The sequence below is a fragment of the Castor canadensis genome, chromosome 3 (assembly GCF_047511655.1).
Source record: "Castor canadensis chromosome 3, mCasCan1.hap1v2, whole genome shotgun sequence".
Classification (NCBI taxonomy): Eukaryota; Metazoa; Chordata; class Mammalia; order Rodentia; family Castoridae; genus Castor; species Castor canadensis.
The window spans coordinates 92,776,264-92,792,639 of NC_133388.1; the positions used below are offsets into that span (position 1 = coordinate 92,776,264).

General features: G+C 45.5%; 1 protein-coding gene across 1 annotated transcript; it reads right to left on the minus strand.

Moving 5' to 3' along the window:
* Positions 1–5,454: 5,454 nt before the first annotated feature.
* On the minus strand, positions 5,455–7,904 carry LOC109689805 (E3 ubiquitin-protein ligase TRIM11-like). Its single transcript, XM_074068481.1, has 2 exons — positions 6,781–7,904; positions 5,455–6,031 (listed from the first exon to the last, which is right to left on the minus strand). Exons 1-2 carry the CDS (start codon positions 7,899–7,901, stop codon positions 5,974–5,976), a joined length of 1,179 nt encoding a protein of 392 aa, XP_073924582.1. The 5' UTR covers positions 7,902–7,904; the 3' UTR covers positions 5,455–5,973.
* Between the last annotated feature and the right edge of the window lie 8,472 nt (positions 7,905–16,376).

Below are 16,376 nucleotides of genomic sequence, written 5' to 3' on the forward strand. Positions count from 1 at the left end.
ATTCTGCATATGAGAGAAAACATGCAATATTTGTTTTTGAGTCTGTCTTATTTCACTTAACATGATGATCTCCAGTTCTACAAGCTCCATTCTCCTATAAATTACATAATGTCATTCTTCTAAGCCTAACCCCAAATCTATCAATAGTCTTAACCCTAAACCAAACCTTGGCCCTAACCCTAACCCTAAACCTAAATTTAACCCTAACTCTAATCATAGCCTTACCACTACCCTTGCCTTATCCCTAGCCCTAACTCTAAACAGAACTACAATTCTTGACATAGCCCTCACTATTTTTCTAGTTTTAGCCACAGATCTAAACCTAACACAAGCCTTAGCCCTAACCACAGCCTAAGCAATAAAATTTATCGTAAACCTAGTCCTAGTGCTAGCCCTGACCCTAACCCCAACATAAACCTAACCATAATCAAAATCTAATCTTACCTCTACCATAAATTTAACCTTAACCTCTAACCCTAAACCTCATGATAACCCTAGCTGTTGCCCTAGCTTAGCCCTAATTCTACCCAAACCAAACACCAGCCCTAGTCCTAATCTCAGTTCTAGTCTTGCCCTAGACCTAACTCTAATGCTAACTATACCTCTCCCTACGGCTAAACCTATCACTAACCCTAGCCATAGCTTTAGCCCAGTCCTAGTCCTAAACCTGACCATAACACTGGCTTTAAACCTAACCCTAGCCCTAGCCTTTATGATAACCTAACCCATAAACCCAACCCTAATTGTAACAGTACCACAAACACAGTGATAGACCTAAAACTAACCCTAACCTCAGCACTAACTAACCCTAGCCTTAACACTAACCCTAAACCAAACCCTAATCCTAAACTTAAACTTAATCCGCACACTAACCTTAACCCTAATACTAACACTAGACCTAACCCTAGTGCCAGCCCTAGCCCTAACCCTAATCCCAGCCTGATTCCTAGAACTAACCTCAGATTTAGGCATAGCACTAGCCTTAGCCATATCCTTAAACCAAACCCTAATCTTAAACCTATCCATAACTCAAACTGTAGCTCTAACCATAACCATAACACTACTGTAGCAGTAACCCTCAAATTAGCCCTAGCCATAACAATAACCTTAACTCTTCATCTAGCCCTAGCAATAAATATAATCCTGCCCCTCACCTTAATCCTAACACTAGCCTGAACCCTAACCCTAAACCTAATCCTAAACCAAGAAATAGCCCTAACTATAACCCTAGTTCTAGCCCTGGCTCTAGGCCTACACCTAAACAAAGTTATGACCTAAACCTAACACTAGTCCCAGAACTACACTTAGTCTTAACCCTAGACCTAGCCCTAATCCTAATCCTAACCTAATCCTAACCTTCAGGTTCACCATAACACTAGCAAACACTAACACCAACTCTAACACTAATAGTAACCATAGTCCTATCCTAGCCATAGCCATAAACCAGTCCCACTCTAATCCTAACCATAACACTAATTATAAACCTAATCCTAATCCAAACACTAATCCTAACACTAATCCTTGCTCTAGCCCTAGATCTAGCCATAGCACTAACCACTAAACCCACCATATCTATAATACTAACTCTAACCCTAACCTCAACCATAACCCTAAACTTAAACCTAAACCTAGCACTAGCCCTAGCCCCAAAGCTATTACTAAATCTAACCATAGACATAGCCCTATACCTAGCACTAGCCCTAGCCATAGGCTCAAACTTAAACCTAGGCCTAATTCTAACCATTACCATTACTTTAACCCAAGCATACCCTAGCCCAAGTCCTATCCCTAAGACTAACCATTGCCCTAGCTTTAATCCTAAACCTTACCTTAAACCCAGCCCTAACACTAGGCCTAACTCTACCCATAACCATAAATTTAACCCAACCATAACCCCAGCCCTAGACATAGCACAAGCCCTAACCTTTATTGTAGCCCTAGATTTATCTGTAACCACAGCCCCAGAACTAACCATAAACCTAACCATAACAGTAATGATAATCCTAACACCTAACACTAACCCTAACCATAGCCCTAGCCCTGATTCTAGCCACAACCATAACTGCAACCCTAACTCTAACCATAACCATAAGGCGTCTAAGCCCTAGCCCTAGGCCTTGTCCTAACAGTAACCCTAACTCTTGACCAGCTAACCCGAATACCTAGCCAATGCCCTAGCCATAGACATAACTCTAACCCTAACCTTAATACATTCCTAACCCTAGCCCTAAACCTAATCATAACCCTAATTAAGCTGAAACCTCTCCCTAACCCTAGTCCTAGCCTTTAACCTAACCTTAGGCCTAAAGAGATCCCTAACCTTAACTCTAACCTTAGCCTTAAATGTAACCCAAACTCTAGCCCTAGATAGAGATAGCCATGGACTTATTCCTAGCCCTAGCTAAACTAGGGCTAAACTTTTCAATAACCCTAACCCTAGATCAAACCTTAGCCCAATCCCTAATCCTAACCTAAATCTAAACCTAACACTAATCAAAGGCCAAGTCCTAGCCTTGCCTCAGTCCTAGACTTATCCTTAAACCTAACAATAACCACAGCCCTAAAACTAGCATTTACCCTAAACCTCACTGTAAACCTAGCCTTAGCTCTGGCCTTATCCTAATCTTAGACCTAACCTTAATCCTAATCCATACCTAATCCAAACAAAAACCCAACCCTAGAAGCAGCCATAGACCTATTACTAGCTCCTTCTCTAGCCCTAAGCCTACCCCTAAAACTATCAATAACCCTAACCCTAACCCAAATCTTATCCCTATACCTCAACCTAACACTAAATCTAACCCTAACCCTGATCATAATCCTAGCCCTAGCCTTGCCTTCTCCCTTAATGTTGCTCTGAAATCACTCAAACTCCTGACATAGCCTTAACCCATGCCCTAGATGTAGACCTAAACCTAACCCTAGCCATAGCCCCAACCCTAGCCTTTGCCATAAACCTCCCTATAAATCTAACCATAGCACTGACCCTAACTCTACACTTAACTTTAAAAATCATAAATACATCCTTAGCCATAAACTTAACACTGACATTAACCATTACCCTAACCTTAGAGGTAGTCCAAGCCCAACCCTAACACTAAACTTCATGCTAACACTAGCCCTAGCCATAGTCCAACCCTTAACCCTAACCCTAACCCAAACTCTAACACTACTCTAAGCCTAACACTATCACTAGCCACAGACCTATCAACATCCTCAGGGCTATACCTGATCCTAAAACTAGTGCTAACCCAAACACTAGCTCTAACAGTAACCATAACTCTAAACCTACCCCTAACCATAACCCTAACCCTAAAACTAAATCTAACCATAACACTAAACTTAGCCTTCACCACAGCAGTGACCCTAACCATAATGGTAGTACTCACTGTAACCCTAAATTTAATTCTAAATTTAACACTTAGCTAACCTTGACCCTAATCCAATCTCAAACCCTAGCCCTAGCTCCAGCCCAAGGCCTAGAACTAACACTAACCCTAACCCTAGCCACAACCCTAGGACTACTCCCAGACATAGAGCACTAGACTTAGTCCTAGCCATAAACAAAAACCTAGCTCTAAGCCTAGCCCTAACTCTAATCCTAGCACAAACCTTAACCCTAAGCTACCCATAAACCTAACTGTAACTCTAGCCCTAACCATAACAGTACTGTAGCCCTAGCACAGACCCTAGTTCTAGTCCTAAGCATAACCCTAAACCTTTTCCCCAACTTAACCATAACTATAACCTTATCACTAACCTTGCCCTAAACCTAAACCTAGCCCTAGACCTAACTATAAACGTAGCTCTAGCCCTTACCCTACTCTAAGGACTACACAAAGTTGACATTCTACCCTAAACCTAACCCTAGCCTTAGCCCTAGGACTAGCCCTAGCACTACCCCAAAACCCAAACTTAACCCTAAATGGCACCCTAACTTAAACCATAACCTGAACCCTAACCCTGAAACTAACCTCAACAATAGCCCTATCCCTAGATGTAACCCTCTCTCAAAACCTAATATTAATCATAACCCTAACCATAAATGTAACACTAACTCTATCTCTACCACTAACACTAACCCTTGCCCTAGACATAGAACTAGGACTAGAGCTAACACTTGATTTAACCATATCCCTAACACTAACCCTAAAAATGAACTTAACCTAGTTCTAGACCTAACCCTAGCCTTAGCCATAATGAAATCTCTAACTCCAACCCCGCCATAGTCCTACACTGAGCCCTAGGCCTAGCACAAACACTAGGCCATACCTCTAATCATAACCATAACTCACACCCAACCATAACCCTAGTCCTAACCCTGATGCATATCCTAGCCCTAAGCCTAACCATAGTCCTAGCCATTTCTCTAACCTAACTTTAAACCTAGCCCTAACTCTAGGCTTAGCACCATAACTATAACCAAAAACAAGCATTAACCCTAACCCTAGCCGAAGTTCTATGTATAGCCCTAGCACAAGCACTAACAATAAACCTATTACATTAATGTTAATCCTAACCCTAACCCTAACTGTAACCTTAGCACTAATCCTGAAATTCACAATGGCCATAATGCTACTGTATCCTTAACTCTAGACCTAATGTAAGGTGCCTCAGCTCTAGTCCTAACCATAAACGTAACTGTAGCCCAAAACTTACCATTGACCTAATCATAGCCCAACTCTACCTCTAGCACTAGACCTAACCCTAACCTAACCCTAACACTAATTCTTAAACTATCCCTTGTCCTAGAGATAACCATAAATCTCTCCCTAGCACTAGACTTAAGTGTAATCCTAAATCCTTCAGTATCCCTAAACATAATCTAACAATAACACTAATCAGAGGCCTAGGTATTGCCTTCCCTTAGCCCTAGCCCTAGCTTTAAATCATAGTTCTAACCCTAACCTTTACCCTAAACTTCACTATAAACCTAGCCCTAAGTATGGCTATAAACTTAGCCTTAAACTTTACCTGAATACTAACCTAATCCTAAATCTATCCCTAACTCTAAACACAACTCTAACTCTAACCCTAACATGAACCCTAAACTTAGACTTACCTAGTCCTACTGTATCACTTGTACAAGCTTTAAACCTAACCCCTAACACAACCAAAGCACTAGCACTGGACCTAATCTTCACTCTAACACTAAACCTAACTGTATACCTAACCCTAGTCCTATAGATAGACACAAAACTGTCACTAACCTAGATCTACCCCACAGCCTAACACTAATGCTATCAGCACCCTAACCCAAAAAACCATCCTTAGCCCTATACTGAACCCTAATCCTATATCTAAACCTAACTTTCATCATAGCTCAAGCACTAGCCCTGCCTTATATCTGGCCCTACGTTTTTACCTGACCCAAACACTTGAGTGTTAGGACCTGGAGTCCTATTACCCCGTGAGACAGAAGGCCAGGCGTGAATGCAATCAACAAAGCAAGAGTTTATTGGACTGGCTAGCCAGGGTCAAGCTTCCACACGGACACGCAGGACCGATTAGGAAAGCAAGACCCTGAGCCTCGGGGGGGGAAACCTTATATAGACCACAGTGACTGGCATAATTGGTCATTTGGCAAGCAAGCAGGGCACATCTTGCACGTACTTCTTGGACTTGCTCAACATTTAGCAAGCAGGGGAGTACATTTAGCACATTCTGCGGTGTACTTGCTCAACGAGTTTGCTCAATATTTTGCAACCAAGAGGGTACATTTTGCACGTACAACATAGGGTGACTTTCAGGTCATTGACACTTCCTCATTCCTTTCATTCCCCCCTTTTCTTATGGCCTAAAGTGAGGAATCATTCTCATGGGGATGAAGAGCTTGAGCAAGATCAGAGCGATCAGCCACCCCATCCGTGGCTGCTCCTGAAGGCTCTGCATGTTCCTGGGGTCTCAAAGGCCTTAGCTTTAATGGGTTGTCTGGGTGCCGCCGTACTGTCCACTCCTTGACCCCTTCTTGTTTTAGATGATTGGCTCGACGCACATGGGAGTGGTGGATCCAGGGTCCGATGCCATCAACCTTGAGGGCGGTAGGGGTAGTAAACAGTTCAACATAAGGTCCTTTCCATCTAGGCTCTAGGGTTTTGGACTGATGCCTTTTAACCCATACCATATCACCCGGGACTATGCCATGTTCCGGAACCGGGTCCTTCTTAACAGCGTGGTATGCTTGAATTAAGGGCCAGATCCGTTGTTGCACTTTAGCTAAAACCTGCAACATGGTCAGGTAATTTGGGGCCAGATTTCCTAGTTCTGGGCTTAAGGTCCTCTGAATAATGGGGGGTGGAGCCCCATACAGGATTTCAAAGGGAGTTAGCCCATGAACATAGGGGGAGTTCCGGACTCGGAAGATGGCCAAGGGAAGGAGCGTCACCCAATCACCGCCAGTCTCCAGGGCCAATTTGGCTAAGGTCTCCTTTAGAGTCCTATTCATCCTTTCTACTTGCCCTGAGCTCTGGGGGTTATACTCACAATGTAGCTTCCAATTGGCCCCCATAGCCTGGGCTAGTCCTTGCAGGACCTTACTCACAAAAGCCGGACCGTTATCTGACCCAATTGCCTCGGGCACCCCATATCTGGGTATGATTTCCTCTAGTAAAGCCTTTGCCACTACCTGACTTGTCTCCTTCTTTGTAGGAAAAGCCTCCACCCAGCCTGAAAAAGTATCCATGAATACCAGCAAATATTTGTACCCAAACTTTCTCGGTTTTACCTCAGTAAAATCCATTTCCCAGCTTCTTCCCGGAGCCTTCCCCCGTTCCCGAGTACCTGTATGGTGCCCCTCCCTTCTCTTTCCGGTTGACATTCTTTCTGCAAACACCCAGGGCCCAGCTGGCACGGTCACCAACTTCTACTTCCCAGTAATGGCGGCCCGAGGTGAAGCGTTCCTTGCCTAGTACGCGGGGGCCAGGGTCAAAGCGCTCAGGACTGTCTGGTAGGGCCTGCCGCTGCTCACCCCGCTGCATACTCCTTCTGTCCTCAGACAGGACCAGCTCAGGGTTGGCAGTGTCTGGGTCCAAGGTCATATCCCCTCGAAACCTCTGCAGGGTCTCCACCAGCCCTGGGACCCTGCACATGGTCCTCAGCTCCATAGGTACCACCTCTGGAGGTTGCAGCTTCACGTCCTGAACCCTGCGCAGGGAGTCCTTAATGTCCTGCAGCAGCCCCAGCGCTGGCAGTTGGCAGCGGCCTTCAAGTTCAGCAATGAGTGCAGCTAGTTGGGCGCTCTGCTGGCCAAGTCTTGTGGCACTCTCATGCAGCCGGGGCAGCACCTCTAGTTCTTCCTCCTCTAGCTTCTGCAGCAGCTTCTGCTCTTCTTCGGCCAGCAGACGACGCAGTCGCTCGAATTCACCCAGCACATTCTGCCTCTGACTCTCTACCATCTTCTGCCACAAGGCACAGGTCTCCTCAGCCTGGGCTTGGAACAGCAGTGCATCCTCCATTTGTTTCCGCAGGTGCTCCAGTGACTTCTCCAGCCTCCCCTTGAGGTCGTCAGCCGCGTCCTGCAGCGGGCGTACACGGTGCGCCCAGTGTTCCCCCGAGCGCTCGCGGGAGGCATACAGCAGGCGCAGCTCGTCGCCGCAAAAGGAAGCCAGTGGCTCGCGGTACGCTGCGCATATGCCCTGAGGGACTGGCGATGGCGGGTGCAGGCGCCGGGCCATCTCAGCCATCTTGGCGAGCGGACGGTTGGGTCTCAGGTTCCTCTGCGGGGACAGCTCGCGACACTCAGGGCAAGCATAAGGGCCCTCAGGCTGGCCCCAGCAGCGCCGGATGCATTCGCGACAGAAGTTGTGTCCGCAGTCGGTCATCACCGGGTCCGTAAAATAGTCTAGGCAGATGGCGCAGGTGGCTTCTTCCTGGAGGTTGGTGGACAGGTCGGGGGCAGCCATGGCGCGGGCGGAGTGGAGGAAGGCGAGGCTCTCCACCCAGTCAGGCAGCCTGGACTGTGGAGGCTTCCGCCACTGCTGAGGGGACGTGGGACTCCAGATCCTCAGGGGGCTGCAAGCGCAGGGCTTCGGGTGCGGTGGTGCAGGATGGTGCAAATTCCAGGGGTATGGGACTCAAGTCCTCCTTGGGACTCCGGGTACACCAGAGTCGCAGAGCTCCCGGGCGCCCGCTAGGAAAATACGAGCCATTTCTCTCTGTTGCTTTCGGTTTTCCTTAGCCTGGAACTCCCGGTCCTCCTTTCTCAATTTCTCCTGGGCTTCCCTGTCTTCCTTTCTCTGTCTTTCCTCCCTTTCTTCTGGAGTTTCCCTAGCGGTAAAGACCTTTTCTGCTACCTGTAGCATTTCCCTTATAGTCATCTCCCCTAAGTTTTCCTGTTTATTGAGTTTTCTCCTAATGTCTGGGGCTGCCTGATTAATGAATGAGAGTACCACAGCAGACCGGTGGAGGTCCGCCTCAGGGTCAATCGGGGTGTACTGACGGTATGCCTCATAGAGGCGCTCTAAGAAACCGGCCGGGCTTTCGTTTTCCCCTTGAGTGACTGCTTTCACTTTTGCAAAATTGGTGGGCCTTCTAGCGGCCGCTCGGAGACCGGCCATAAGAGTCTGGCGGTAGATCCGAAGACGCTCCCTACCTTCTGCGGTCCCGAAATCCCAATCAGGGCGGCGTAGGGGAAAAGCCTTGTCTATGACCGGTTGGAGAGTTGTGGGTCTCCCATTATCCCCCAAGACGTTCTTCCTTGCTTCGTTGAGGATGCGCTCTCGTTCCTCCGTCGTAAAAAGAGTATTAAGCAGCTGATGACAGTCATCCCAAGTGGGACAGTGTGTATGCATGATGGATTCCAGGAGACCTATGAGACACTTGGGGTCTTCAGAAAAGGGCGGGTTCTGCGTCCTCCAGTTATATAGATCACTGGAGGAGAAGGGCCAGTACTGAAACTGTTGCCCTCCTCCCGGTCCCCCTTGACCCATCATCCGGACTGGAAGTGTAGGGACAGTTTCTTCTCCCTGGGTTGATGGGGGGGGCCCGTGCCCGTCTTCTCCCTCCCTTTCTCTGATCCCTCAGGGGCGAAGTCTTCGACCCATTCCTCCCCCTGCTGCCAGTCCCACTGAGGAGGATGAGGAAACTTCCTCCTCCGGGGCACTGGCTTGGCCAGGGGGAGTCACGTATGGAGGCGGCCGATCTTCCTCTGCCCCTGCGAGGGAGGGGTAAAGGGGGGAGCTCTCTGGTAAGACCGGAGATGGTGAAGGAGATGCCCTAATTTGAGGACTGGTCAAAGTGGGAAGAGGAAGTTTCTCCTCCTCCTTTATGACCAAGGCGGGCGTGACTGGGGTTTTAGCCCTGGGAGTCGAACTGGAAGGGTATGTCAGGGAGGCTGTTAACCAAGGGGGGGGGGTCCCTTGCCAAATCTTCCCAGACTAGTATGTATGGAACTTGGTCTGGGTGGCCCCATCTGCCCGGTCGATTAATGACTTCTTTAACCTTAGTAATTAAATCCAAGGATAGGGAACCTTGAATGGGCCAACCAACTCCAAAAGTGGGCCACTCTGCAGAACAAAAGGTGTTGAACTTACTTTTCTTGATGACCAGACCCGCATTTAAGGCCCTTTCTTTAACTTCTGGAAAGTGAGAAAGGATCAGAGACTTTGGGGTTGTTTGTCCCTGTCCCATTGTGGAAGGAGACTCAAACACCAAGAGAGATAGAACAAAAAGGGTAAAAGCAACAATAATTCCACACACACACAACACTCTCCAGCACTCGCTCGGACCGGTCCTTCTCTCACACTGGTGCGCACCCCATTCAACCTCCTCACCGTCCAACTGGGATGTCAGGCCGAACGGCGTCCACTTGACGGGTGGTCGATCGACTAGCTCAATTAGTTCTTCACCTGGCATGCGCCAGGGTTCCTGGAATGCTCGAGCCCAAATGAGAGGAAAGCCTCTCCCAAAAAGGACCCTGTGGTCCTCTGAGATTCCCAGGACGAATCTCCCTGGGGGTTGGCCAAATCCCCCAAATGAGGGTCTGGGACCCTCCCAAATCACCTGGCATGCGCCAGGGTTCCTGGAATGCTCGAGCCCAAATGAGAGGAAAGCCTCTCCCAAAAAGGACCCTGTGGTCCTCTGAGATTCCCAGGACGAATCTCCCTGGGGATTGATGAATCCCCAATGAGGGTCTGGGACCCTCCCAAATGCCTAGGACTTGAGATCGCCCCTGCTTTCTCGCAGGCAGGTTCTGTCTCTCGAGAAAATGAAATCTCGCTGGGGCCTCCAAATGTTAGGACCTGGAGTCCTATTCCCCCGTGAGACAGAAGGCCAGGCGTGAATGCAATCAACAAAGCAAGAGTTTATTGGACTGGCTAGCCAGGGTCAAGCTTCCACACGGACACGCAGGACCGATTAGGAAAGCAAGACCCTGAGCCTCGGGGGGGGAAACCTTATATAGACCACAGTGACTGGCATAATTGGTCATTTGGCAAGCAAGCAGGGCACATCTTGCATGTACTTCTTGGACTTGCTCAACATTTAGCAAGCAGGGGAGTACATTTAGCACATTCTGCGGTGTACTTGCTCAACGAGTTTGCTCAATATTTTGCAACCAAGAGGGTACATTTTGCACGTACAACATAGGGTGACTTTCAGGTCATTGACACTTCCTCATTCCTTTCATTGAGGTAACCCTAACCTGTATCCTATCCCTAGCCCTAAACCTAACTCTAACCCTAACCCTATAATAACCCTTGCCTTAGCCCTATTTCTGCCCTAGCACTAGCCCTAGCACTAATGCTATCCCTAACTGTAACCCTAATCATAGTCCTACACCTAACCCTAGCTCTCACCATATGCCTTACTCTAACCCTAAGCATGGCTGTAATCATAACCATAACACTACCCCAACCATAATCCCAGACTTAATCATATAAAAAATCCTAGCCCTAAGCCTAAACGTACCCCTAACAATGACCATAACACTAAAGAAAAACTTACACCTAAACCTAGCTCTAGTCCTAACCATAAATATAGCTGTAGCCAGAACAATAACCTTAGATAAAGTCCTATACCAGCTCTCACCCTAACCATAGCCATAGCCACAACCCTAACCAACACTATTTTATTACTAGAAAAACCTTAATCCTACACCAAAACCTAATCCCAACCACATCCTAGAGATAGCCATAGACCTAACCCTAGCCCCAGCCCTAGCCCTAGGCCTAGCCCTAGCCCTACCCCTAAGCCTACTCTAAACCTATCAATAAAACTAATCATAAACATACCAAACCTTCCTCCTATCCATAACCCTAACCTAAATCTAATCCTCACACTAAACAAAGGCTCAACCCCAGCCTGTCTTTGGCCCTAGCCCTAACTCAAATCCTAAACAATAGAATTTGCCCTAAACCTCATTGTAAACCTAGCCATAGGCTTGACCCTAATTTTAAACCTACACCTCACCTTAACCCTACAGTAATCAAAAACCTAACCCAAGACTTAAGTGTAATACTAACCCTAACCCTACCCCTAACTCTAACTCTAACCTAATTCTAGCCATAAACCTAGTCTAATCCGAGCACTACAACTACACCTAACCCTAACTATAACCCTAAACTTAGCCCTAATACTAACCATAGCCCTCCCTAGAGATAGCCATAGACTTATCACTAGCCCAAGCCAAGATCTAAGCCTAAACCTAAACCTATCAATAACCCTAAACCTAAAATGAATCTTAGCTCTTCCCCTAACAATAAACCTAAGCATTATCCTAGCATTGCATTATCCCTTGCCTAGCTCTAAACATAAAAAAGCTCTTTATATAGCCCTAATGCATACCCTAGCCCTATCCTGCATTTTAGCCCTAAACTTTACCATAAACCTAGCCCTGAAGCTACCACTAAACCTAACCCTAAAATTAACCCTAACCATAATCATAAACCCAACCCTACCCCTATACCTAGCATTAATCCTAACCACTAACCATAAATCTCACCTCACTAGCCCTATCCCATACCCAGCCCTAAACCTAACCCGCAAGCTGATGCTAGACCTAGCACTATCTCTAGCCCTAGTTCTGCTCTAACCTACTCAAGCCCTAGCCCTAAGCCTAGCCCTAGCAATGTCCCTAGCCCTAGCCCTAGCCTTAACCCTAAACCTAATGTTAACACTAACTCCAGACATAACCCTAGTGCCAGCTCTCGGATTAAATCTGAACATAACACTAGCACTAACCTTAACACTGGCCCTAACCCTAACCATAGTCCTAAACCTAACCCTAACCATGACGCTAAACCTACACACAGTCAAATCGCTAAACCTAACTCTAGGCTAGCCTTAACCATAACCCTAGCCTGAACCCTTACCTTAAACTAAGAACTAACTCTAACCCTAAATTTAAACCATTACCCTAACCCTACCTCCAACCATATCCCTAATTCTAGCCCTAGCACTAAAGAAAATCTAGCTTTAATCTTTGCCCTAACCATAAATTTACCCTAAAACTAGCTCTAACCCTAATTCTAACATTAAAGCTAATTTTAACCACAATTTTAAACCTACACCTAATCAAAGACCTAACCCTATATCGAGCAATAACCCAATCAGGAACCCTAGTGCTGGTTCAAGCTCAAGTCCTAGCCATTGCCCTAGCCCTAGCTCAAAATCTAACCTCTAGCCCTAATTTTAACCCTAGTCCTAGCCTTAGACTTAGATCTATACTTGTTGTATTTTACATCTAACCTTGGCTCTTACCATAGACCTAGGCCTAGACCTAGGCCTAGACCTAACCTTAAACCCACCACAGCACGAACTCTAAACCTAGCCTTAATCATAACACTAAACCTAAACCTAATCCTAAATTTACCACTAACCCTAACCTTAAATCTAACCATAATCTTAACCTTAGCAATAGCTCTAGCCCTGAACTTAAATCTAACCCTATCCTATGTTTATGGCTATAACCATAAAACTAATCCTAGAGTAAACATAAACCTAATCTTAGCCCTAACCATAGACCTAGCTCTAACCCTAGCTTAACCCTAAACCTAACCCTAGCCCTAACAGTAAACCTAACCATAACTCTAACCATAGCTCTAGGCAAAGTCATAACCTGACCCTAATCCTAGCCCTGTCCTAAACATAAATTTAACCCATACTCTACTCTCAACTTAATCCTATCACTACCCCACTATCTAACCATCACCCTAACCCTTATCCATAACCATAACCATAACCCTTACCCTATCCCTAGTTGTATTTTAGCCCTAGCTCTAACCTTACTCAAACCCTAAAACTAAAGGTAACCCTAAACCTAGCCCTAGTCCTAGACATAGCTCTAACCATAGCCCTAACCTTAACCTCAAACCTAGACCTAGGTCTAGGCCTTGTCTTAGCCCTAGCCCTATGCCTAAGTCTAATCCTAAATCTACCCCTAGAACTAGCCCTTGATGCAAACCTCACCCTAACACTTGCCAAGTCCTACCTCTAACCCCAGTTCTACATGAGACCTACAGGTAGCCTTATCCTTAGGTTTAGCCTGAGTCCTAGCCCAAGACTTAGCCCTAACTCCAAACATAAATGTGACTCTAGCCAGAATCTTAACCCTAATCTTAAACCTAACCCTATCATTAACCCTAATGCTAACTATAGCCCTAGCCAGCCTGAACAGTAACCCTAACCCTCTATTTCACATTAATCATAAACTTAAACTTAACCATATACCTAACTGCAACACTATCTGAAACCCTAATGCTAACCCTGGGCCTAGCCATAGCCATAGGCCTAATCCAAATCTTACCTCTAACCCTAACTATAAACCTAACCATAATCCTGACCCTAACACTAACTGTAACCATAACCTTAGAGTAAGCCAGCCCTAATCCTAATGCAAACCCCAGCCCTAAACCTAAACTTGACCTTAACAATAGTTCTAGCCCTGGCCCTATCCTAACCCTAAACTTAACACTTAATCTATCTTTAACGCTAACCCTAGCCCCACACTAACCATAATCATATTCCCAAACCTACATGTAACCCAAAACCTAGCCTAATTCCAGCCATAACCCACACCTAAACCTAATTCTACATCTAGAACTAGACCTAACCCTAATCCTAACCCTAATGTAAGTTTAGCTCAAACCAATCTCTAGTTGCAACCCCCCATCTAACCCTATACATAATGCTAACTCTAAACCCAGCCTTAACATTAGCCCTAGACCTTAAACTAGCACTAGTACTAGCCTTAAACCTATACATATCCCAACTCTAGCTCTAACCCTAACTCTAGCTCTAACCATAAACCTGACCATAGCCCTAACCATAGACCTAACTAAAGCACTGTATTAGTTCTAAACATAGCTCTAACACTAGACCTGATATGAATTTGGGACTTAACCCTAAACCTAAATCTAGCCCTAGCATAGACTGAAAAATAGAGCTAGCACTAGCCTAAGCCCTATCCCTAAACCTAAACCTAACTCTAACTCTAGACCAAATCCTAATCACAATCCTAGCCAAAACCCTAAATGTAAGCCTAACTCTAACTATAACCCTAAACTAGCCTTAATCCTAGACCTAGCCATTACTATAACCCTAAGAGTTGACCAAACACCAGTCCAAGCCCTGGATGTAAACATAACCCTAACCCTAACCCTAAACCCTAACCCTAAACATAACTCTAACCCTAATCATAAACCTAGCCCTAAACTAACTGTAACCCTAAATGTCAACCTAAAGTCATCCTGAGCCCTAACTTTACCCCTTTGCCTACACCTAGGCCTATTCCAGGACATAGAACTAACCCTAACCCTAATACTTACTCTAACTCAAACCATAACTCTATTTAAGCCCAAGCCATAACCCTAACCTTCACTTTAACCTGATCCTACCCTTAACCATAACTGTAACTCTAACACTAAACATAGACTTAGCACTAGCCCTAAATGTAAACTAGCCACAGCCCTATCCCTATCCTAACAATAGCCATAATACTACCTATTACCCCAACCATACTTGTAACCCTAATTCTTGACATAGCCCTAGCCCATACCCTTTTCAGCCATAAAATTGATCATAATTCTACTCCAACACTATCCTAATCAAACAATCCTAACCCTTAAATTTAAACCTAACCCTGTCCCTAGACCTAATTGTAGCCATTGCCCTAATTATCCCTAGACTTAGACATAGCCCTAGCCCTACACAAGGACCTAAGCATAACCCTAAACATAACCCAAACACTAATCCTACACTCAACACTAACCATAAACATATCACCTGTGCCACAACACTTACAATAAATCAAACCATAGCCCTACAGCTATCACTAGCCAGTCTTAAAGCAAACTACAAACTGAACCTGACCTAACCTTAACTGTAAATCTAACACTACACCTAGCTCAAATGGTAACCCTAATCCTACCCCTAATTATAATTCTAACCCTAACCCTCACTCTACCCTTAACCATATATTTAAATACCCAAGCCAAATCCTAAACATAAACCTAACCTTAGATGTAACCCTAACACTAGGCTTAACCTAACCCTAACCTAGCAATAATTCTAAATATAATCCTTAACAAACTTTACCCCTCAAACTATATTAGCCCAAGCCCTAGCCCAAGCCCTAGACCTAAACTTAATACTAATGATAGCCCTAGACCAAGCCTTGAGCCTAATCCTAGTGTTAGTCCTAGGCATAGACTAAACAAACCTAACCCTAAACATAGCCCCAACCCTAACCATAACACTAGCCAAAATTCTAACTATATCCTGACCCTAAAAGTACACCTAAACTAGCTGTAGTCCTAGACCTAGCCATAACCATAAGCCTAACTCTTGACCTAGACATTACTGATGCCCTAGGCCTAGACTTAACCCTAATACTAAGACTAAACAAAATCTTCTCCCTAATATTAACCTTAGACAGAACACTAGCCCTAGCCCTAACCCTAACACTCGTTCTAGACATGGATCTAACCTTAGACATAGTAATAGCCCAAACCCTAATACTAGCCCTAATCATATTTGTCACTGTAACCATAGCACTAGCCCAAGCCCTAGTGTGAACCCCAACTTAACCTTAAAACTAGCCCTAATCCTAACCCTAACACTAAACCAAGACATGATTCTTACTGCAACCATAAACGTAGTGCTGGTACTAGCCCTAACACTAAACATAACCCTAGACTTAACCCTAAACCCCTTCAATAAACCTAGTCTTAAACCTAACTCTAACCCTAATCCTAGATCTACCCCTAAACCTAAACCTAGCTTAATCCTTCTCCCTTATCCAACCCTAACCATAGCCCTAACCCCAAACCTAACCCTAGCCCTAGTCCTAAGCTTAACCTAACTGTAATGCTATATCCCAAACCCCAGGCAACCCCCAACCATAACCCAAACCCTAGCCCTAATCCTAACCCTAATCATTA